The 23,745-nt window shown below is 53.3% G+C and overlaps 2 protein-coding genes and 1 non-coding gene across 3 annotated transcripts in view; 2 read left to right on the forward strand and 1 right to left on the reverse strand.

The window, feature by feature from the left end:
- The window catches only part of RSPH14 (radial spoke head 14 homolog), a 104,740-nt gene that overhangs the window by 10,722 nt on the left and 70,273 nt on the right, over positions 1-23,745 (forward strand). The window lies entirely within an intron of this gene.
- The window catches only part of GNAZ (G protein subunit alpha z), a 34,525-nt gene continuing 21,010 nt past the window's right edge, over positions 10,231-23,745 (reverse strand). The window contains exon 2 of the mRNA XM_006157177.3: positions 10,231-12,216. Within this exon, the coding sequence (XP_006157239.1) occupies positions 11,872-12,216 (345 nt within the window). The 3' untranslated portion in view covers positions 10,231-11,871. The remainder of the gene's footprint in view (positions 12,217-23,745) is intronic.
- LOC114009418 (small nucleolar RNA SNORA24) lies at positions 20,035-20,165 on the forward strand. The gene has a single exon (XR_003550830.1). It is a non-coding gene; the product is annotated as a small nucleolar RNA SNORA24 (small nucleolar RNA).

The raw sequence follows: 23,745 nt of genomic DNA on the forward strand, positions 1-23,745 counted from the left end.
CCCTCCCTCCCTCCCTCCCTCCCTCCCTCTCTCTCTTTCTTTCTTTCTTTCTCTTTCTTTTTCTTTCTTTCTTTTTTCCTTCCTTCTTTCCTTCCTTTCTTCCTTTTTTTTTTTTTAGAGGTTTTTGCCTTAGGGTACGTGTGCTTGCTGGAGAAAGAGAGAGAGAGATAGACAGAGACAGTGAGAGGAAAAGAGTGAGAAATCACCCCCCAGGGAGATGGCCACGCCACAATCCCTTCTCCTCCCAGGATTTTTGGCATGTATGCACGTGTGCCTGGCGTGAATTTCCAGTCTGAGTCTGGGACTAAGACCACGGTCAGCTATGTGCGACTCCAGTGACGTAATTACTACGCTCTCTGCTGGCCATACCAATCTTTTCTTTAACCCCATTTTTCTAAAAAACATTTTGAAGTCCCCTCATATGTAGAGTATTACCAGGATTCCAGAAACTTCCCACATACCCCCACACTGGCTGCTACCCCTTACTCAAAGGTAAACAGCACCTTTAATTTATAAGGACCACAGATGAGGACTTCTTTTTAAAACCTTACACAGATGGAAACAGACACTCTGTAATATTTTGCTTCTGGCTTCTTTAATTCGACATTTTGTTTCTGAGGTTCATGTGTGTTTTATATCATTTTTTTTTGCTAATTTGGGCTCGAGTTTGGTTTCGTGTTATATGAATATACTTAAGCTTATTTATCCATTCTGTTGCTGATGGTTGTTTGAACTGTTTCTAGCTTATGGCTATCAAGAATAGAGCGGCTATATGTACTCTCAGAAATGTGTTTTGAGGGGCCATCAGGTGGCATGGTGGTTAAGGCGTTGGAATTCCCACATGACTGACCATGGTTCGAGTCCCGGACCTAGTGGCTTGCTTTCTCACTCTCCCTCTCTCTCTGTCTTTGGCAAAATTCATGTGAAAAATAATAATAACAATAATAAATGAATAAATAAATCTTAAAAAAAAAAGAAATGTTTTTTGATGGGCATATGTACGCATCCACATCCCCTCGTTCTTGAGGTGTGGAGTGGAGGACTTACTGCTCTCACCCAAGGCCCTTACAATTATTATGGCCTACGTAAAGCATTCAGAGAAGTCTAGAGCCAATAAGGTATGATAGGGGCCAGCTAAGTGGTATGGTAATTAAGGCGGCTGGATCCCACATGGCTGTCTATGTGGTTCGAGTCCCAGACCCGGAGGCTTGAAAAACACACTGAGTGTGTGTGCATGCCCAAAGTCCCAAGAGGAGAAGGAATTGTGGTGTGGTACCCATCCCCTGGAATGGTTTCTCACTCTCTCTCTCTCTCTTTTTCCCTGTGTCCCTCTGGGTAGCATATGCACCATATAGCAAAAATGATCAAATCAAAGCCAAAACCAAAATGCTGGATATGTCTAAGTGTGTTCTGAGTCCAAAAAATGAAGCTGACAAGGAGCCAGCTGGTGTGGAGGTTTAGACAGCTGACTGGATCCCATAGAGCCAACTGCGTTTAGAGTCCTGGACCCGGCGGCTTGAAAATCACTCTGAGCACATGCGCACGCGTGCACACCCAAAATCCTGAGAGGAAGCTGGAGAAAAAGGGATTTGCAACATGCCCATCCCCACTGGAGGGTAATTTCTCACTTTCTGTCTCTCTCAGGGGAACACGTGCGCCCTATACCCACAAACAAAACAAAACAAAACAAAACAAAACAAAACAAAACAAAACCTTTAAAAAATCAAGCAGACAATTATACAGAAGATTTGATAAAAAGTGCACTTACCCTCACTATGCGGCTGCTGCTCCAATGCCAGCTTCCTCCCCACCTCCCAGGCAGCTGTAACCTTAAGAAAGGAGTTGAACAAATAGGGACCAGCTTGAGAGGCAGGCTGAGTATCCAGTGGTTGGAAGATCAAAGGTCGCTAGTTAAAAACAGTTAAGGGAAAGGGAAGCTGTGAGGAAGTCTCTGGGCTGAAGATCAAAGCGTGTTCGCCTTTCTATTGTTAATATTACTGTTCTTGTTAAGGCTGGAGCTTTTTATCTCAGACAGCTGAATGACTGCCCCAGGTAGGAATTGAATTCTAGCAGGATTTTAGGGTACACTGAGGCATGGAGGGGTGCAGAGATGACGTCCCTTTTGGCTCAATTACACACTAACACGGGGTACCATCACCGTGTTATGATTGCACGTCATTTGCGAAATCCTAACCTTTTACCCTATTTCATACTTCCTTGAGATTTTTGTTTGAAAAAAAAAACAAACAAACCATAATTAACAGTCTGATCACCCTGGTGTGATCACAGCTATAAGGGTATGTATAGATAATGTGCATGTTTAAAACTCTATGTAGGGACCAGCAGCTGGTGTAATGGCTATGTCACTGGACTCCCATGTAGTCTAATGCGGTTCGAGTCCTGGACCCAGTGACTTAAACTCACGCTGGGTGAGTGTGTGTGCATGCCCAAGATCTTGAGAGGAGAATGGAGGAGAAGGGATTGCGGTGTGACCATGGGGGGGGATTTCTCGCTTTCTGTCTCTCTGTCTTTCTGGCAAGTGCACACGTCCTATAGCAAAAATCTCTCCAAAAAAAAATCTATGTAAATGGATCCTGCTATTTGTATCCCTCAGCTACTTAAATTTTAGTTTAGTGTTTGTTTGTTTTTAACATTTATTGATTTATCTATTTATCTGTCAGTGATTTTTCAAGCCATGGGGTCCGGGACTCAAACCACAGTTGACCGCATGGGAATCCAGCACCTTAACCACCATGCCATCTGTTGGCCCCACCCTCAGTTACTTGAAAAACATAATGTTACCGCGTAAACAGTTACGTCGCTGGACTCTCATGTAGTCCACGGTAGTTCAGGTCCCAGACCAGAGGCTTGAAACTCACGCCAGACACGTGTGCGTGCGTGCCCAAAATCCCGAGAGGAGAATGGAAGATAAGGGATTGTGGCGTGACCATCCCCTCCCCCCCCCGAGGGGGTGATTTCTCACTTTTTCTCTCTGTTTCTTTAACAAGTGCACACACCTTATAGCACAAATCTCCAAAAAAAAAAAAAAAGTTTTAAAGTGACGTTAAAATTTTGATGTATATGCTCAAGGACCCATCTCACATCACAGACCCAGTTTCATTGATTCCCACCGCCAGCATGCTCTTCCAGCCTCTGCATGTCTCGTCCTATGTGCACCTACTCTCGGTGGCAGGCGGGTCCCTGGTTTCTGCTCCTGTGCTGCAGAAGGGATATGCAGTGAAGATTCCTGGTCATGCCTTCTGCAGAGTCCCCCCGGGGCCCCTGTTGGGGAGGGTATTGGGCTGCAGAGAAAGCTGCTGGAAATCGAGCTCATCCTCAGCATCGTGGCTATTGCAATGGCCTCCCGCTCCACACTCCCCTAGACGGAGAGAGAGATCAGTCTGGCGTCCTTGCCGGAAGCCTGGTGGATTCACTGTGGATTTTCACTATATGCTTTCCCCTGCGATGGGTGACAAAGCTTCTTCCCTCTGCCCAGCGCTTCCCCCGTCTCCTCTCCCACCCGCCGCCTCCTGGGAACCTGGGCCTATTCTGTCCATGAGCTGTTTTTCTATTTCTTATTGATCCGGGGGAGTGTGTCATTTATCGTAGATTCCAGCCCTTTGTTGGCTGCCTTCATTGAAATATCATTTCTCCAGCTGTTTGCTTAGCTTTTTGCTTAGATTTGTTGAACCGCCGGCCCGGCAGTTTTTTTGTTGTTTGTTTATATATCAATGGTGTAGTCAGTTTGCGATTGTTTTGTTTTGTTTTGTTTTGAGTGCTATGGAAGAGAATCCCTCTTTACCCTGAGCCATGAAGACATCCTGCCACAGGAACCAGCAGTTAGCGTAATGGCTATGTCGCTGGATTCCCACGTAGTCGACTGCGGTTCGTGTCCTGGACCCGGTGGCTTAAAAAACTCACGCCGGGCGCGTGTGCGTGCGTGCCCAAGATCCCGAGAGGAGAATGGAGGAGGAGGGATTGCGGCGTGACCATCCCCCCTGGGGGGTGATTTCTCGCTTTCTGTCTCTATGTCTCTCTCTGTCTGTCTGGCGAGCGCACGTGCCCTACAGTGAAAATCTCTCCAAAAAAAAAAAAAAGACATCCTGCCACTTAGCTCCTGCCGGTACTGGGGATGGAGTTTTGTCTGTTGGTTTATTCCTAGCTCTGGCCGATCCTGCACTACCTCACTTCTGAAAGCTCCGCGTTAGTCTGGGTTCTGGTGGACTCCCCACCCCATCTCTCTGACTTGGTAATCCACAAGGGGGTTCACCATGGGGAGGAAGGCTCTGCAGTGCTAATAAGTCCTCTGAGCGCCCTCACTGAGGGTCCTGGCAGTGAGTGGCTTTGTCCCTGCATTCTCCGGGTGGACTCATCGCCTGGGAGGTGCCTGGGAGGCACTGGTGGGGGCTGCGCCTCCGTAGCTGGGGCAGGGGGGAAGGCAGGATGGACAGAGCAGGGAGGGATGAAGGGAGGGAGGCAGGCAGTGTGGTGGGCACACAAGGAGGACTTGGGACGGCTCTGAGCTCTGTGACGTCTGCGTATGTCCGTGTGGCTGTGCCCCGAGTGGCATCCTTCCTCGGTGGGCCTCCGGGTGGGTGTGGGCGTCCATTCCAGTGGCCGGTCTTACAGCACGTGAGCTTGGGTCTTGTCCCTGTGGGGTTTAGTTGGGACGGTGTGTATGCAGGGTGGAGCCAGCTACGGTCCTACCCACAGCCCTGCAGAAGGCCCTCTTCCACCACCGCACTCCGCCTGGCTGGCACATGGCCAGCGCCCAGCAAATACTGGTGGCTTAGCCGGGTTTTCCTTCACCCCTTTTCTTTTCTTTTTAGAAGATTTCTGCCCCAGGGCATGTGTGCTTACCAGAGAGAGAGACAGAGATAGTGAGAGGGAACGTGAGAAATCACCCCCCGGGGGGATGGCCACTCTATAATCCTTTCTCCTCCATTCTCCCCCTGGGATCTCGGGCACGCACACACACCTGGCATCATTTTCAAGCCACTGGGTCTGGGACTCGAACCACAGTTGGCCATGTGGGAATCCAGTGACATAATCTGCTGGCCCCTCCCCCTTTCCTTAAAGTTTACTTATCTATCTCTTTCATGAGCCAGAGAGACACAGACAGACAGCACCCCATCAGGGTCCGACATGGTGGCCCGCCACCAGCCTCGGCCAGCCCTGGATCAGAGGCATGCGTGTACCTAATGTGTTCAGGGAGGTTCACAGACACTAACCGAGCCCCGCCCCGTGTCTCACAACATTGCCACAGCGCTGCCCACTTCCCGAGCAGGGTGATGTGTACCTTTTTTTTTTTTTTTTTTTTAAAGAATTATTCTGGGACCAGCAGGTGGCGTAATGGTTCCATCACTGGACTCTCACATAGGTGACCGTGGTTTGAGTCCTGGCCCTGGGGGGTTAAAACTTAAACCAGGCGTGTGTGTGTGTGTATGCCCAAGATCCTGAGAGGAGAATGGAGAAGGGGTCACCCCCCCCAGGAGGTGATTTCTTGCTTTCTGTCTCTCCAGCAAGCACATGTACCCCGTAGCAAAAATCTCTCTCTCAAAGAAAAAAGTGCTTTCTTATAGAACTATTTTTTTAAAATGTAAAACTAAGCAAACTTAATAAACCCAGTATATTTTGTTCTTACAAAATGTAAAAACTAGGGACCAGCAGTTAGCCTAATGGCTATGTTGCTGGACTCCCATGTAGTCGACCACAGTTTGATTCCCAGACCCAGCGGCTAAAACTCATGCCGGACATGTGTGTGTGTGTGCTCAAAATCCTTAGAGGAGAATGGAGGAGAAGGGATTGCGGCGAGGCCATCCCCCTGAGGGGTGATTTCTCACTTTCTGTCTCTCTCTCTTTCTAGAAGTCTCTCTGTGAGTGCACATGCCCTATAGCAAAAATCTCTCCAAAAAAAGGAACAAGAAAAAAAAAAGTATTATTCTTATTTTAAAATTTCACCAGTGAAAGGGAAAGTGAGAAAGCACGCTGCCAGGTCCAGGACTTGAACCATGGTCAAGCCATGTGGAAGTCCAGCTCCTCAACCACTACACCACCTGCCATTCCCCTAGTTTATTTATGTATTTTTCAGTAATTATTTCTAATTCTAATTTTTGTTTATTTATTTTTAATTTCACCAGCGAGGGACAGAGCGAGAGTGAGTGAGTGCGAGAGAGAGAGAGAGAGAGTGAGAAAGCAAGACTCCACATCTGGAACTCGAACCGCGGTGGACCATGTGGGAATCCAGCGCCCTTAACCACCACACCACCCGTTGGCCCATTTAGGTTTATCTTTAAGGGTTCATTTATTTTGTTTTCCGGTTACAGTTTACTCACCTGGTCATCCCTTCCAAGTATGCACTGTGCTGTTCTAGCCGCTCTGCCTCCGTTTCTCCGTCTGTCCCAGCTGTGAGAGACTGTCTCAGAGATCTTCCCTCAGAATCCTCACACCTGGCTAGGTCCGGCTCAGTGTATGATTTCCCAGAGCAACCAGCAGGGGGCGCCCCAGGACTGACGACAGTCTGTCGTGGCCCAGGTGGAAGCTGTCCACTGAGCCACATTCCTGCCCATTCCTTCCACGCCGGCTTCTCATGCCCCACGGCGGTGCGGTGTCAAGAGAGAAGAAGCCGGAGTCATAGGGGCACACGCCATCCAGACCCCCTGTCCGCTGGGCTCTGAGTGAGCGCCCAGCTGCTGCCAACTCCATGTGGAAACGGGCCTCGTCGTATGGCCAGGTGTGCTGGGGAGAGACTTCTGATGCTGGAACTGAGGATGCTGTGTCGTTCCCCCCCACCACCCCAGAGATTTTTGTTATAGGGCACATGTGCTGGCCACAGAGACAGAGAGACAGAGACAGAAAACAACTCTCAGGGGAGATGGCCATGCAGCAATCCCTCCCCCCCATTCTCCTCTTGGGATTTTGAGCATGCACGTACACGTGCCCGGCGTGAGTCTTAAGCCGCCACCAGGCATAAGTCTTAAAATGCCTAGTCTGGGGCTCGAACTCCAGGCAACTACGTGGGAGTCCAACGATGTTACCATTATGCCATCTGCTGGTCCCAAGGCTACTACAGTTATGATCCTGGTCATTTTGAGGTGCAGGGGACATTCCTAGAGCCAAGCATCTGGGTTAGAGAGAAATTGGGGGTGGGGGAGGCTGGCTGTGTCCAGTGGGAGCTGAAGTCATGCTGGCTGTCCCCCTAGCAGAGGGGCTGCTGGAGGAGGAAAGTAGGTCCTTTCCTTTAACTGCTACACCCTGTCCCTCTTTGGCAGTCACCCCTGGAACCCAGCTGCCTGGGAAGTGGTGCAAAGCACCCTTCTGCTCCTCCAGGCTGGAAGGAGAGGCAGGGCCTCCCTTTCTCGCCTGCCCTCAGGACAGGTGCACCAGGGCCCCCAGGCATGTCCCGCGCAGGACAGTCTTTGGCGGGCTGGACTTAGTGGGGGTGATGCCCACCAACGGGGAAACTGTCCACTTGGTTCCCAGCCCGTGCCACCTGCCAGATGCCTCCTGGCCTCTCTCCTTCCCATCCACCTCCGCCTCCAGTGAGAGAGCCTTCCCCTGCCTGACCCAGTCCAGCCTGGCCAAGTCCCAGTGGCTCGCCTTGAACTCTCTGGGCAAGTGGCCTTTCTTAGCCTTCTCCACGAGGTTTTCCTGATATTCCTAAGCACTCCAAGACAGCCATTACGAGTGGAATGATGAAAGGGCTCAGGTCCTCCCGGTGGCACGTGCTGGGCTGAACCAGTTGGCGCCTGGCCGAGGACAACCTCTGTATGGAACCCTTTGGGCTTGTCTCTGGGAGGCCCCTGGCCTTCATGTACAGTGAGGGCCACCCTGGCCCCTGTGCCAGTGGGGCCTGCATGCCCGTGCCCACTTGTCCTGGACAGCTAGCATTGGAAACAGGGAGCCAGGGCCTGCGGGTGTGCTGAGGGTCCTCGGGTAGACAGGCGTGGATGGGTGGAGCACAGCCTCACGTCACTTGTCACTTTGTGGGATGCTGGGAAGTCATCCCTTCTCAGGGTCTCTGCTTCCCTTTCTGTAAAATAGAATCCAGAACCTCGGCTTTTTTCTTTGTTTAAGAGGTTTTTACCTTAGGGCGTAGGTACTCACCAGATAGAGAGAGAGGGAGAGAGAGAGACAGAGACAGTGAGAGGGAAAGTGAGGAATCACCCCCAAGGGGAATGGCCACGCTACAATCTATTCCCCTCCATTCTCCTCCCGGAATCCTGGGCACACACACCTGGTGTGATTTTCAAGCCACCGGGTCTGGGACCCAAACTGTGGTCAGCCATGTGGGAGTCCCATGCCACGCCATCTGCTGGTCCCAGAACCTCGGCTTTCCAGGAGTGTGGCTGGCAGTGAGCAGTGGCTGAGGGAAGCTGGGGTCACAGTGACCACTGTCACTGCCTTACTGCACCACCTCAGTGACCACACAGGCTACGGGGGAGGGTGGCGGCCCACAGGGCTGTGTCCTGGGTGCTGTCCCCAGCTCCTATGGCCGGCTCTTGTCTTGCCTCACTTGTCCCCTGCAACCCCTGTGGTTGTTTCCCTGTGATTCCAGTCTGATGCAGTAGGCTTCTCCTGGACCCTCCCAGCTCTGGTGGGGTGCTTTCCTCGAGGTGTAGTGGGGGAAAGAGGGCTTCCAAAAGGCTCGAGGTGGATCTGCGCTGGACCCCGAGGGATGGGTGGACCTCAGTGTGAGCAGAGGGGGCGCACAAGTGAGAGGAAGACCGAGCACAGAGGAACCGCAAGAGCTGGATCCCCAAGAGCTCGGAGGCCAGCTAGGAGGTAGTGCGGGGCTGCAGGGGTACAGGTTCACCCGCAGCCTGCCAGGACCCAGAGACGTGAGCGCTGCCTGGGCTCCGGAAACCAGGAGGAGGCTGTCCTGGGTCCTTGCACACATCAGGAAAGCTGGCAAAGCCGCCTCTCTTTCCTTTAGATACGTGTTTTTTCTTTTTTTTTTTTGAGAGGTTTTTGCTATAGGGCACGTGCACTCGCCAGACAGACAGAGAGAGACAGAGAGACAGAAAGTGAGAAATCACCCCCTGGGGGGGATGGTCACGCCGCAATCCCTCCTCCTCCATTCTCCTCTCGGGATCTTGGGCACGCACGCACACACGCCCGGCGTGAGTTTAAGCCACCAGGTCCGGACTCGAACCGCGGTCGACTACCTGGGAGCCCAGTGACGTAGCCATTACGCTAACTGCTAGTCCCTAGATGTGTTTTTAGGTTAAAAATGCAGGTGGTGAAATCAGTATTCTTTTCTGTTGGCATTAAAAGCACAAACTAAGCGTCAAGGGTCATTATTTCTTCTTAAACGAAAGTCCCTTTGGGTTCCCGCTGTTCGTCAATGTGGGGAGGTGCGAAGGGAACCCCCAATCCCCCATTGCACTCAGGTGGGGACAGGGTGGCGAGAGAGCTAGGTCCCTGTGTGTGAGCACATGCGTCTACACACATGGGCACGTGTTCGTGTGCACACGTACGTGTGTGTCTGCACCCCCACTCAGGACTTTGCTTGAGGTCCTGTTTGAGGAGGGGGCTGCAGGCTGGCTCTGTGCTTGTGGTGGGTTCCTCCTGGCCTGGCCTGGCACATGGCCGCCCAGGGGCAGGGTGGAGTGAGGACCCAGGCCACAGGAAGGCTCCGGACCCGACCCGTATCCCTTCTCCAGTGAGGCAGCCCCTCTGCCTGGTGGATCCTTGCTTGACCTCCTGATATCAACCTGGGCACTTTTTCTCAACAAAGGGGTCGCCGCTGGCAACCCGCAGAGGTGGAGCGTGTTAAAGGGTTTCGCAAGGAGCGTGCTGTGTCCTGTTCTCCGCGGACACCTGCTGAACTCTCACCTTACTATTATTTTTTAAAGATTTTTGTCATAGGGTGCATGCACTCACTGGAGAGAGAGACGGAGAGAGGGAAAGTGAGAACTCCTCCTCCTCCTCCACGCCCCTCTGGGGATTTTGGACACACACATGCACCTGGCATGTTCTTCAAGCCACCAAGTCTGGGAGTCGAACTGTGGAGTTGACCATGTGGGAGTCCAGGGCCTTAACCACTACACCACCTGCTGACCCCTATTGTCTTTTCTGGACATTCGTTTGACCAAGGGATTTTACTGAACTGTGTGGAGGGGGGGGCGGAAGTTACCCTCCCCACGAACGGCGTCCCCTGCCGCCCTCCCAAGATGGCACCGAGGTCAGCCACATGTGACACACACAGCACGCTGGGACGAGGCTCGGCTCCATTCAGGGTATTTTATTTTCTTAAAGTAGACAATCTTTGACTTCCGGACGATCAGCAGCTCCTCCCTCCCTGTACATCCGGTCAAGTCCTTGGCTGTGATTCTGCACACTGACCTTGGACGCGAGGGTACCGAACAAGGGTGAGAGAGGAGGAGATTTGGCAAGGGTTCTGGGGCTGCCTCCCCCCTCGTCGGTGGGGGTGCGTATTTACACGTGGCCCTCATGAAGGTCCTTTCGCGGTGGGAGCCCACAGACCCTGGGGCAGGAAGGCCCAGGGCACGGTCCCCACAGGGCCAACCTCAGGCCACAACGCTGGCTGCGCCTTCACGGGAGTCAGAGCTCCTCCCAGCCCATCTCAGGCACAGGGCGTGGGGGCCAGGGGCCATCTCTCGCCTCCCCCTTCTTGCACTCAGCAAAGCCACAAATAATTTACTCTTTAAATACCAAGACATTTAGCTATTGTTCATTCGCTCCTAGGTGAAGGACCTTCTTTAAATACATCACATTTATTTTCTTAAATAAAAACAAAGCAAAAAACCCGCACCAATGACAAGAGGACACTGCAGAGGCTTATGTACAACGCGTGTCCTGTGGGGCTGATGCAGGACTTGCCATTTGCCCCCAAAATTCTTTGGAACAGAGGGACAGAATCACCCAGATATACAACTGTGAACACTCAGCAAGCCAGACACAAAGAAGGACCACCTGAAAAAAAAACAAAATATGTTTGGAAAATCTGCATTTTAAAAAAGAATACTCAACTGCATTGGAAATTTTCTGTATTTTTCTTTTTCTGCGAAACACCACGAGATTTGGCCAAAAAAAACAAAAACAAAAACAAAAACAAAAAAACAGAAAAAAAAAAGAAGAAAAAAAAGGATGTCAGAGAAGAAAAACCAGGTTTTGACTTAGAAAACATCAGACCTAGTGGAAGAGAAGCTGGAAACCCAGCTGGTCTCGTTGGAAACACTCGTTAGCATTGTGTGGGTTTTTGCTGCATATTTTGAAGCCGTTTAAAAAGAGCCGTGAGCGGCTGGAAGTCTGGTTAGTGCTGTCACCCGGCTCCTAAGGTCCCAGGTCCGGAACCAGCACAGCGCAGTGCAGCTGTGGGTGGGCCGTGGGGGGTGCGGCCAGCAGGGAAAGTATCTGGACCCTGCGTTGGTGCTTCCTGCCCCCGTCAGTGGCAAGGTCCCCAGTGTGGAGCTCAGGCGACGAGCGGACTCTCCTCCAGCCGACAAGGGCTCAGCTGGCCTGATCTGGCCCCAGCTGGCCGCCTCTCCTCAGTGGTCCAACGTGGACCCCCATGCAGAGTGAGGCCAACTCAAGAAGGCAAAGTGGAGGGACAGGACGGGCTCGGAGTGAACTTGGGACAGCTTCTCAAGACTTCAAGAGACCTCGGAGAACTCTATCTGCAGACGAGTGTGTGCGTGTGTGCGTGCGTGTGTGTGTCTACCTACCTAGCAATCTATCCATATATATGTTTGCGGGAACGTGGGGCCGAGGAGGCAGAGGCCGAGGGGCGGGGGGACGTTCTTCATAGGCCCCCCTTTTTCTGCCCCTGGGTTGGGCCTCTCTAGCACGAGTCGGGGTGTGGCACCCCGCGGGTTTCATCAGACAGGCGGGCGCGGGCCCGGCTCCTCAGCAAAGGCCAATGTACTTGAGATTGTTCTGTATGATGACGTCTGTGACCGCGTCAAAGACGAACTGGATGTTACTGGTGTCGGTGGCGCAGGTGAAGTGCGAGTAGATCTCCTTGGTCTCCTTGTTGCGGTTCAGGTCCTCGAACTGCCGCTGGATGTACACGGCGGCCTCCTCGTACGTGTTCTGGCCCTTGTACTCGGGGAAGCAGACCGTGAGCGGGATGCGCCGGATCTTCTCGGCCAGCAGGTCCTTCTTGTTCAGGAAGAGGATGAGCGAGGTGTTGATGAACCAGTTGTTGTTGCAGATGGAGTCGAAAAGGCGCAGGCTCTCCGCCATCCGACTCTGGGGGGGAAGAAGGGACTGGTGTTCATCAGGACACGTAGCTGGCGACTGCCACCCCACGGCAGTCTCCCAGCCCAGGGCTGGCCCAACCCCCCACTTGCGTTAGAAAATCCATCTTCGTTCAGGCCAAATCTTTTTTTTTTTTTTTGGAGAGTTTTTTGCTATAGGGCACGTGTGCTCGCTAGAAATAGAGACAGGAAGCAAGAAATCAACCCCCGCCCAGGGGGAATGGCCACGCCACAATCCCTTCTCCTCTATTCTCTTGGGATCTTGGGCATGCACGCACACACGCCCGGCGTGAGTTTAAGCCACTGGGTCTGGGACTCGAACTGCGGTCGACTACATGGGAGTCCAGTGACATAGCCATTACGCCAACTGCTGATCTCGCCAAATCTGTCTTCTCCTACCTCCTGTGGAAAGAGGTGACACCAGCTTCCTTCTCCTGAGAACTCAGCACTCCTGCCCCTTTTGGGTCTCTCCCTTGGGTGCTGGTGGCCAGTGATCTCAGCATGGGGCTTCAGGGCTGCCATTGTGCCCGGGGCCCGGGCCCCTCTACTCCTTTTAGAGCTGAGGTTTGTATTTAAGGACTTTTCTTACCACACCTGGGCAAATTCCTGACACCCATCCCCAGCCTGCCCGACACACACGCACAGATCAAATCTACCAGCTCACGTCTCCCATGACACATGTGAGCATCCTGTGGCCCTGTCTGGGTTTTGGCGGGATGCTTTGAAACCCCGACCCTGCCCTGAAGTGCCATCGGTCCTCAGCCAGAGTCCATGAGGGCACCGCCTGCGTCTCTGTGATCAGACTCCTGTTGATGAGAGCTGGGGACAAAATGCCAGCCCTGGTTATGGGTGCTTGCTGGAGTTGCGAAGGGCCATCCCAGCAAGGGCCTGCACCAAGGTTGCTTCCTGGAAGGCCCTGTCCATCTTTCCTGCAGCACACACCGGGCTGACCCTGTGTCACGGTCATGTTCCAACTCCAGTGTGGCCTCCAGGGACTCCCCTGGCACCTCCACCCCTTAATAGATGTGCACAGCCAGGTGCCAACTACAGTCACACCCTCCTGCCCAGCCTACCTCCCAGCCTGGGGGGGTTCCTCCCTCCCACCACTCTATTTCTGCCCGCTTGGGGCTGGGTACTGTCCTTTTTCAGGATCCTGGCTCTGCCACCTGCTGCCTGGACTAAGCTGGCACTCAGTCCATGCAAAGAATGGAGGATGGTGGCCTGGGAGGTGGCAGTGACTCTCACGGAGTGTGACACTCAAGCATTCTTTAACTGTCCTCTCTCTAAGGACCTTACACATGTCGTCGTAACTCTGGATTTTTAAGAATTATGCTTTTGCATGTCGTCGTAACTCTGGATTTTTAAGAATTATGCTTTTGCCTGATCCCCCCCAAACCACCATTTATCCACAAAACTGACCATTCTAACATCTGCCTCGAATTGCTAGTGAAAGCTGCCTGTCGCTTTAAGAAAACGAACAAGCGGGATCAGCAGATGGCGTAATGGTTACGTTGCGGGACTCCCATGTGGTTGATGGCTGTTCGAGTCCTGGACCTGGTGGCTTAAAAAACTCATGCCAGGCGCATGTGTGTGCATGCCCAAACTTCCAAGAGGAGAACAGAGGAGAAGGGGTTGCGGTGTGGTCATTCCCCCCTACCCTGGGAGTGATTTCTTGCTTTTTGTCTCTCTGGTGAGCGCACGCACCCTATAGCAAAAATCTCTCTTTAAAAAAAAAAAAAAAAAAGGAAAAGAAAATGAACAAGCCAAGTGTCCAGACAATACTTGGCACTAGTTTCGTTTAGACCTGAGGTTTGGATTTAAGGACTTTGCTGACCATGTTATAGCACCCACAACCGTGACGATGGTGACAGTGACCACGACTGGACACAAGACACTGGCCCGTCCAATCCTCGGCCCTTCTCATTCCCAACTTTACAGATGAAGAAACCGAGGCTTAGAGGCAAAAACTGCTCTGCGTCCCGTGGCCAGGAGTTCAGGCTTGCAGCTCCTGCAGGGTGGGGATATCTGGGAGGATGCCCAATGGAAACTCCACTCTCCAGAATCTTTGCATGCTTCGAAGTCTGTGCCAAGGACTCAGAGGTCAGCGGGCGGAAGATGTCCAGAGCTACCTTCCACGGCCCGGGGACCCAGTGCTTCAGCCGGTGACTGTGTTTTTCAACACCAGTCTTGTGTCTTTTCTAGAATGAAATTAGGAATAATAGACACTCTGGAAGGTACCGAGGCTTAGGCCTTGCGGTGGGGGATTTGACTCTTCTGTGGAGAGAAGCCAGAGGGGGACCCCACCCCCAGCAGGGCCTGGAAGAGCCAGTGTCTCAGCAGTGGAGACTCAGCAGTTGAACCTGGCCACGATATTCCCGAGTGTGAGATAAACGGTGGTCAAGGAATGACACATTCTACTGGGGCAGTCATTAGCTCTAATGGATTCCTGGAAGCCGCTTCTAAAGAGGCTGGTTGTAACAGAACTGTCCATTTTCATAGGCACGATGCCATACTTGGGGGCTGTGCTCCTGACCCCCAAATCTGCCTCAGGTAAATAATAAATACGGCTATTAGCATGTACTCATTAATTCACTGAGCTATCGCTTGCAGCGCCTGGGAGGTCTTTGGCTTGCAGGTGGAGATGGGAGCCTACAGCTGCAGGTGCAGAGGCCAGGCAGGGGTAGCAGGGTTCTCTGGGTGCGGGGGCAGGAGGCTTCCTCCCAAGTGGGGAGAGGGATGGTCTGGCCACCCGCAGGTTATGGACCTGAGTTTAAGGCTGAGTGGGCAAATGTGGAGTCAGGGTGGGAGCCTGGGTCTCCCTCCCGGTGCCCTGCTAGGTCACCTGGGGTGACGGCCAGGGTGGTTCTCGCAGCCAGCCCAGCCCAGCAGCCCTCAGGGAGGCAGTGGAGTCTGGGTAGGAGGAGGGGCAGGAGGGTCACCTTAAGATGCCAAAAATGGGGGCCAGGAGCAGGTGGCACGGTAGTTGAGGCACTGGACTCCCACAGGGCCAACCACGATTTGAGTCCTGGACCTGGTGGCTTGTTTTCTCACTTTCTCTCTCTCTGGTGAGCACACCTGGCCTATAGCAAATTTTAACAAATAAATACAATGAAATAATTCTTTAAAAAAAAAAAAAAAGATGCTGGGACCAGCAAGCGGCGTAATGGTTATATCATTGGACTCCCACGTAGTCAACCATGGTTCAAGTCCCAGACCCAGAGGCTTGAAACTCATGTTGGGTATGCATACATGTGTGCCCAAAAATCCCAAGAGGAGAAGGGAGAAGACTCCGTGGCATGGCCATCCCTTCTAGGGGGTGATTTCTCACTTTCTGCCTCTGTGTCTGTCTCTCTGGTGAGTGTATGTGTCCTATTGCAAAAATCTATTATTAAAAAAAAAAACAAAACGCTGAAGTGTCAGCCCTCTGTAGGGGACACGTGTGGGGACAGCTCAGCTGCTGAGCCCTGAGTGGAGCCAGCTCTGGGTGGCAGAGGGGCCACCTGACCACGCGGACCCCTCCCCAGGGCCGGCTCAGCTGCCCTCTATGTCCCTAACACACCACGTGCCCCTTCCGCCCTGACAGACAGGCGGGCAGAGTGGAACCCTGACACCCCAATCACAACCACTGCAAAAGGCACGTCCTCCTTCAGGCCATGACTCTGGAAACCGTGTGAAACACACGAGCGTGAGAATGAGCAAGAGGGAGTCCTGGCACTCGCCTCCAGCCCTGCCTGGCACCCGGGCCTCACGCCTACAGCACCTCCCACTGTTCCTGCTCTGCTTACCCTGTGGGCCTGGCGCAAGGTCTCTTCTTCCCAGAAGCCCCTGCCCATCTTCCTGTAGCAGACGCCAGGCTGTGACCCTGCATCTCAGTCATGTTCCAGGCCCACAGTGTGGCCTCTGGGGGCTCCCCTGGCACCTCCACCCCTTGATAAATGTACACAGCCTGGTGCCAGCTACGGCCATGTCCTCCTCCTGCCCGCCTGCCCCCCCAGCCTGGCTCCCACCCTCCCCCACTCTCTATTTCTACCCGCTTGGTGTCTCGGGTCAGAGCTGCAGAGGGGCCTGAAGGGAGCACGGTGGAGCTGGGTGCTGTCCCCTGGCAGCCCGACTAGGGCACCTGACTGCCCACTGGCATTGTCCCCTTGTCCTTAGTGACTTCCCCGTCAGCCCAAGACAAATGCACTCCTCCTCAGACCCTGGGACGGGAGGAGCCGCCAGAGTGGCCTCTGACCCCGCCACGAGAGGATGAGCCTCTCACGGCACCTGCAGACACAGAGCAGCCGGCAGGGGAGGCCAGGCCAGGGAGCAATTGAGATCTTGTTTTTCCACCAACCACAATGGCCTTTTCTGGCAAGAAGCCCTGCGTGCCTTGATCCCTCCAGCTGTCCCTGGAGCCACGTCGTGGAGGGAACACAGCCACCATCAGCGGACTCCGATGCCAGCCCCAGGCGCCAATGCCCGCCCAGTGCTCTCCAAGGCCTGGTCCCCAGCAAGATGGCACCTCGAGGAGGGTGGAGTTGGGCTGCACATTTATGTAAATTACACGGAGAGACCATTCCTGCCAGCAGCCTGTGCAGAGGTGGGAATCTGACTGCTCAGCGGTGGGGAACCGGTGCTTTGTCACAAGGCAGGCCAGCCACTGGTAGCTGGAGGGAGTCCCTGGGGTGGCACAAAGTCATCTCTCTCTCTCACTCTTATTATTTATTTTTTTTTGGAGAGGTTTTTTGCTATAGGGCGCGTGCGCTCGCCAGACAGATAGAGAGAGACAGAGAGACAGAAAGCGAGAAATCACCCCCCAGAGGGGATGGTCACGCCTCAATCCCTTCTCCTCCATTCTCCTCTCGGGATCTTGGGCACGCATGCACATGCGCCCGGCATGAGTTTTAAGCCACCGGGTCCAGGACATGAACCACGGTCGACTACATGGGAGTCCAGCCACATAGCCATTACGCTAACTGCTGGTTCCCTCTCTCTCTTTTATGAGAGATTTTTTTGCTATGGGGCACATGCACTTACTGGAGAGACAGAAATTGAGAAATCAATCGTGACCACGCCACATCCCTTCTCCATTCTCCTCTCGGGATTTTGGGCACATGCCCGGCAGGAGGTTTAAGCCACCAGGTCTGGGACTCGAGCTGCGATGGACTACATGGGAGTCCAGTGACGTAACCATTACGCCCTCTGCTGGTCCCCAAAGTCATTTCTTGGCCATTTGTGAAAACTTCTATTTAGACGGGTCCAAATACACCCCTCATGGCTCGATGGGCTTCACCCCAGGGTGCCCAGGCCTGTTTCCTCATCACAACACGAGGGCCCGAGGGCCCATCTTAAGGCGCTTCGTTTTTGAGTCTAAGGTTTCCATACCGCGCACGGCTGCCAGGTGCCAGCAGAGGTTGGACCAGGCCGGGGGGAGCTGAGGGGCAGAGGAGCTGGTTCTGATTTTCCACGGAAGTTCTCCAGGACGGGAAGGGGCAGGCGCACTCCAGGTTACATGCACGGGGTGTCTGAGGGCCTGTTTCCTCATTTGTAAACTGAGGCTGGAGATGCCATGAGGAGGAAAAGGCACTGGGCAGAGACCTTGGAGGTCCCGGGCTTGCCCATGGCAGCCACTGTGCCCTGGTGAGCGCTCCCCCACGCATACCCACCGCCTCTCGCCTAGGCACCAGAACGGCCCCTCACTAGTGAGGCATCATGGGAAGAGGAGGCTGAGACATGGCCGCTCTCCTGCAGGGGCAGGTTGGTGGGATACACAGGGAGAGGCCTTGGCTGCAGACTAGGGTTCAGCCCGTGGCACCTCTGGTCAGCCCGGCTCTTCGGGGTCCCTGTGACCCCTAGCTTGGGGAGGTCCAACTAAGAGCTGATGGCTGGTGGTGAGGGTCTGGGCGCTGGTCGGCCATCCACAGCTGCCACTCCAGCTCTGTTGTTTCATCCTGCCCCAGACACGGGGTCCTGCTACCCCTGGCCAGCTGTGCGGAGAGGGTGGTGACAACAGCCTCACAGAGGGAGGTGAGTTTCACCACGCAGGTTCACACAGACTCAGCGTCGAGTCCGTGGTGAGCGTGACGGGCTGGGGAGTGCAGTGTTTCCAGACTCACAGCCCGGCCTGATGCAGGCCCAGTCAGTCCTGTTCCTTGTCATCCCAAACCCCGACTTGGAGGTGGCCCATGACCACCACCTTCCCTCTACAATGTGAAGTAACAAATAACTCTGTTATAAAAACTCTTGAGGTGGGACCAGCAGGTGGCATAGTGGTTAAGGGGCTGGACTCCCACATGGATGACTGCAGTTCGAGTCCTGGACATAGCAGCTGGAAACTCATAATGGGCGAGTGTGCACGCACGCCCCAAATCCCGAGAGAATGAAAGAAAAGGAACAGTGGCGTGGCCATCTTTTCTGGGGGGGTGATTTCTTGCTTTCTGTCCCTCTGTCTCTGGCAAGCTCATAGGCTCTATAGAAGAAAACAAAACAAAACAAAACAAAAACTCCAAAAAACAACAAAAAAAACCTCTAATAAATAAATAAATAAGTAAAAACTCTCTAGGACTAGCCCAGTGGCCTGGTGGCTGAAACAGCTGGATCCCACATGGCTGACCGTGCGGCACGAGTCCTGAACCCGCGGCTTGAAAAACACACTGGGTACATGCACGTGCTTAACCAAAATCTTGAGAGGAGAATGAAGAGAGGGGATCATGACATGGCCAGCCCCCTGGGGTGGCATAGTGGTTAAGGGGCTGGACTCCCACATGGATGACTGCAGTTCGAGTCCTGGACATAGCAGCTGGAAACTCATAATGGGCGAGTGTGCACGCACGCCCCAAATCCCGAGAGAATGAAAGAAAAGGAACAGTGGCGTGGCCATCTTTTCTGGGGGGGTGATTTCTTGCTTTCTGTCCCTCTGTCTCTGGCAAGCTCATAGGCTCTATAGAAGAAAACAAAACAAAACAAAACAAAAACTCCAAAAAACAACAAAAAAAACCTCTAATAAATAAATAAATAAGTAAAAACTCTCTAGGACTAGCCCAGTGGCCTGGTGGCTGAAACAGCTGGATCCCACATGGCTGACCGTGCGGCACGAGTCCTGAACCCGCGGCTTGAAAAACACACTGGGTACATGCACGTGCTTAACCAAAATCTTGAGAGGAGAATGAAGAGAGGGGATCATGACATGGCCAGCCCCCTGGGGGTGATTTCTCATGCTCCCTGTCTCTCTCTCTGTTGAGTATATGTGCCCTCTTCAAAAATGAAAAAAAAAAAGAAGAAAACAAGGGGCTGGTGAGTGGCATAGCTGTCAAAACAAGATATTCTATGAAGCTGACCCTTACGGGAAGGTTCCGGGTTCAGATCCAGAGACCTCCCTGAGAAAGCCGTGCATGGAGTGCCCACAATCTGGAACTGGCTGAGGCTGGACTGGGGTCTCAAGACCCCCTTCAGAGTACTGTGTTTCTGTCTCATGGAAGAGATAAATCAAGTCTTTTTTTAAAGAAGAAAAAAACTCATGAGCCTTCTGAAACGAGCAACCATAATGTTCTGTGCTTTAAGCAAACTGGGGTTTAGAAATGAAGTTTCAGATGCCCAAGAACGAAAAAAGACCAAAGTCAAATGGCTGAGAGATCAGCTCTGACCCTCTGACCTCAGGTGGCGCCCCCCCCTCCTCCTGGGAGGTCCAGCAGGTGGCGTGGTGGTTAAGGTACTGGACTCACACATGGTCGACCCTGGTTTGAGTCCCAGACCCAGCTAGCTTTCTCACTTTCCTTCTTTCTCTGGTGAGCAGGCGTACCCTATATCAAATTAAAATGAAATGAAATGACTCCATGTGTTTTGGGGACCTGTCAGCTGTGGCAGTCTCCCTTCCTAGCCATGGACGGGCATATTCTTATTTATTGGCAAAGTTGTCACCATTTAATTGGTATCAGATTCAGACTTGCACAAGTGACATTCTTCCTTGATAAAGCCTGGCAGATACCGGATGATTGGACAAACTCTTCTGAACGGTTGTTCAAATATTTCTAGGAAGCTAAGCTCACTGTCCGGATAGGGGATGGACACCCTAACAAGGTGTCATGAAAACCAGCGTGATCGTGTCAGCGTTCTGCCGTGGGTCACCAAACGTAAATCTTAGTTGGGGCACTGAACATTTCAAATAATCTAGAAACTACCAGGGCACTAGATGGAATGTAGGCCTTTCTTTTTTTAGTTACTATTTTAAGACACTTTCTTGATATAATGAAATAAAATACTTTACTCGTTTGGGAAAAATAAATAAATCGTTCTCTCTCTCTCTCTCTCTTTTTTTTGGTGGGGGGAGAGGTTTTTGCTATAGGGCATGTATGTTTGTTTGCCAGGAAGACAGAGAGAGAGAGATAGAAAGTGAGAAATCACCCCCCAGGGGGATGGCCATGCCGCAATCCCTTCTCCGCCTGGGATCTTAGGCATGCACGCACACGCGCCTGATGTTGAGTTTAAGCCACTGGGTCCGGGACTTGATCTGCGGTCGACTACATGGGAGTCCAGTGACATAGCCATTAACGCTAACTGCTGGTCCCAATAAATAAATACTTCTAAAAAAAAAAAAAAGAAAGAAAAGAGTAGGGGGCCATGTTGTTCAGGGCTGCCCCTGCAGTCAGCTCTTGGACCCCACGCCCACTTCCTGCATCTCCTACCTTAGAGGACACCAACGAGGTGTCACCAGCCCTGGAGAGAGGTCGTGTGTGCGGGCCTCCTCCCCTCTAGGTGTTCCAACGACCTTCGCCGGCACACTCCGGTTCTCTTGCTTTCCACGCCGGCGACAGTCCATACCCTTCCCACCCCCCCATCTCTCATGTGCACTTGTCTGTAAGTGGCAGGACCCTCACCTCCGCCCCCTGGCTCCTGCAGACCAAGGTCACCCCGGTTTGGGGCAGCTATATGCAGACTCTTATTCGTGCTGAATGTACACCAGCCAAGCCCCCATCCTGTGCTGTGCTGGGAGATGCCGTTTATTTATTTACTTACATTTTACTTATTTATGTATTTTTAGAGAAATTTTTGCGACAGGGCGTGTGCGCTCACTAAAGAGACAAGAGAGATAGAAAGTGAGAAATCACCCCCCAGGGGGATGGCCATGCTGCAATCCTCTCTTGCATTCTTTTGGGATTTTGAGCAAGCATGCACACGCACCTGGTATTAATTTTAAGCCACTGGGTCAGGGACTTGAACCGTGGTCAACTACGTGGGAGTCCAGTGGCGTAATCATTACGCCATCTGCTGGTCCCGAGAAGGCTCTGATTGACCTGTCCCTGTCTCTGCGGAACAAGGCCGGCTGGCCTGACCAGGGCTCTCAAGCCTCAGACCTCACGTAAACTGCGGATGCCGTCAGCTTTAGGTCTTCCTGCGACTAAACGAAAACCCTGGATATAAGACCTGGGAACCTCAGCCCTGCAGCAGCTTTGGACACCCCATTATTGCAGATCCCTATAGCCTGCTTTTCTCGCCTCCCAGGGAAGACTCCCTCCAGGTGCCCTTCCGTGTTAGGGAGACGGAGATGAGAAGACCCCCCGGACCCCGTGTCTCAGCCAGAATGGAACGATGGAGCTGGTGTGGCGGCTACAGACAGGCTGCCCAGGGCCAGTGGCCTGCTGGCCACCAGTGCATAGCTGCTCCGAGCCCCAGTGTCCCCATCTGTAAAGCAGAAATGTTAGCGTCCTTCCCCATGAGGTGGCTAAGGACTGCTGTGGGACAAGCATGGCAGCGTGGTCCCCACGCCCAGCACAGGTGCCCGCTAGCAGCCAGTTTCGCTGTCTGCAGCCCAGACACGGCCCTGACACTGAGATGGATACAGGGACAGAGGAGCGAGGGTCGGTGCTTACACGGCAGAGCCAGCAGAGGGCGTTCTGACTGGGCCTTTGTGGGCAGAAGGCTAGGGAAAAGCATGGGGGTGAAAGGCCAGCTGAGGCCCAGAGATGCAGCGTGGGTACCCTGGGAGGGTGGGGCCGGGGCGGCCCTGCCCAGCTCTGGGCCTTAGCTGCCTCGCCCGAAGGACAGGTTCTCAGCGCTGCTCCAGCCCAGAGAGCCCACGGTGGCCTACGTACAAAGGCCTGGAGTGTGCATTCTTGGGAACAGTATGTAAATCCAGCTCTTCACAGTGATGGGGAGCTGTGGGGCCAGGCCGTGGACATGAATGAGCCCATTCACCATGGACAGTGCCAGCCCTGCAGCCACCCACCCTGCACCCGAGCCACCAGGCCTGGCCCAGGCTAGGCAGCGCGTGCCAGGCACCGCGGGCAGCGCCCTAACGGAGGGGCCTAGATGGAGGTTTCATGCAGGGGTGGGCTTCACCTTGGCAAACTTCACTGACGCCCTAAAATCTCTGCTCCCTGCCGCCTCCCTCTGCAGAGTACGGCTTGACCTGACTCATACACCTCTCTGATATGGGGTGCCAGGCACTCCTGGCCGGCAGTCTGGTGTCTGTCCTCACTGCAGTTCTGACTACCCATCCCCCCTGCCCCCCAACCTGGCAGACAGGTGAGGCCGGGCTTGTGCTCTGGGCCTGGCGGGCAGGAGGGGCCTCTGCGACTCGCCCGGATCACCCTGAGCTGTTTCAGGGGGCGTCTGGGGCATAAGTATTGTGCCTTCTCTAGTGGGGACAGGGTGAGCATGCCCCAGACCCAGGTACCCCAGGTCCCAGCAGGTGCACAGGGTGGAGGAGCCTGCGATGCCGTTAGATCCATCTTCAGCTGCAGGAAGGTGTGGACACTAGAGCAAGACCACTCCCAGGCAGTCACTCAGGAGACAGCTCCTCTTCCCCTTCAAAGTGGGGCCGATTCTGGGGTACACGTGTCCCCTCACTGGAAAGCAGCAGAGGAGTCTGAGGTGGCTGGAGAGCACAGGGAGGTGACGTGAATGATGGGGGAGCCAGTGTGGAGAAAAAGGGGGGAGTGGGTAGAGAATGCGGGAACACTGCGCCTCATCTGGGGGCACCAGGCCTGGCAGTACTGGGGCCCTGGGCTGTCATAAATATGCCATCTAGGGGCCAGCAGGTGGGGTGGCGGTTGAGGCGCTGGACCCCCACATGGTCAATTGTGGTTCAAGTCTTGGACCCGGTGGCCCAAAAAAATCACAACAAATAGATAAATAAATGTTAAAAGAAAAAAAGAGAGACATCTAGCCAACCTGACTGTGCTGCTCTCCTTCCAGGGCCAGGGGGTCGGGTGGGCAGCAGATGGCATTGCAGTTACATCGCTGGATTCCCACACGGCCAACCGTGGTTCGAATCCCAGACCCGGTGGCTTGAAATTCACACTGAGTGTGCGCGTGTGTGTGCCCAAGACCCTGGGAGGAGAAGGGACTGTGGAGAGTGAGTTCTCACTTTCTCTCTCAGTGTCTCTCTCTTTGGCGAGCACATGCATACTAAGGCAAAAGCCTCTAAAATACAAATACATACACACATATGTACATTACACACATTACTACATATACATGTTACATACATAAAAGCAGCAGAGCACTGAGGCCGAGCAGCTCTCCAGCACATGCCTTCCTG

Source organism: Tupaia chinensis, unplaced genomic scaffold (assembly GCF_000334495.1).
Source record: "Tupaia chinensis unplaced genomic scaffold, TupChi_1.0 Scaffold000531_1, whole genome shotgun sequence".
NCBI classification, from domain to species: domain Eukaryota; kingdom Metazoa; phylum Chordata; class Mammalia; order Scandentia; family Tupaiidae; genus Tupaia; species Tupaia belangeri.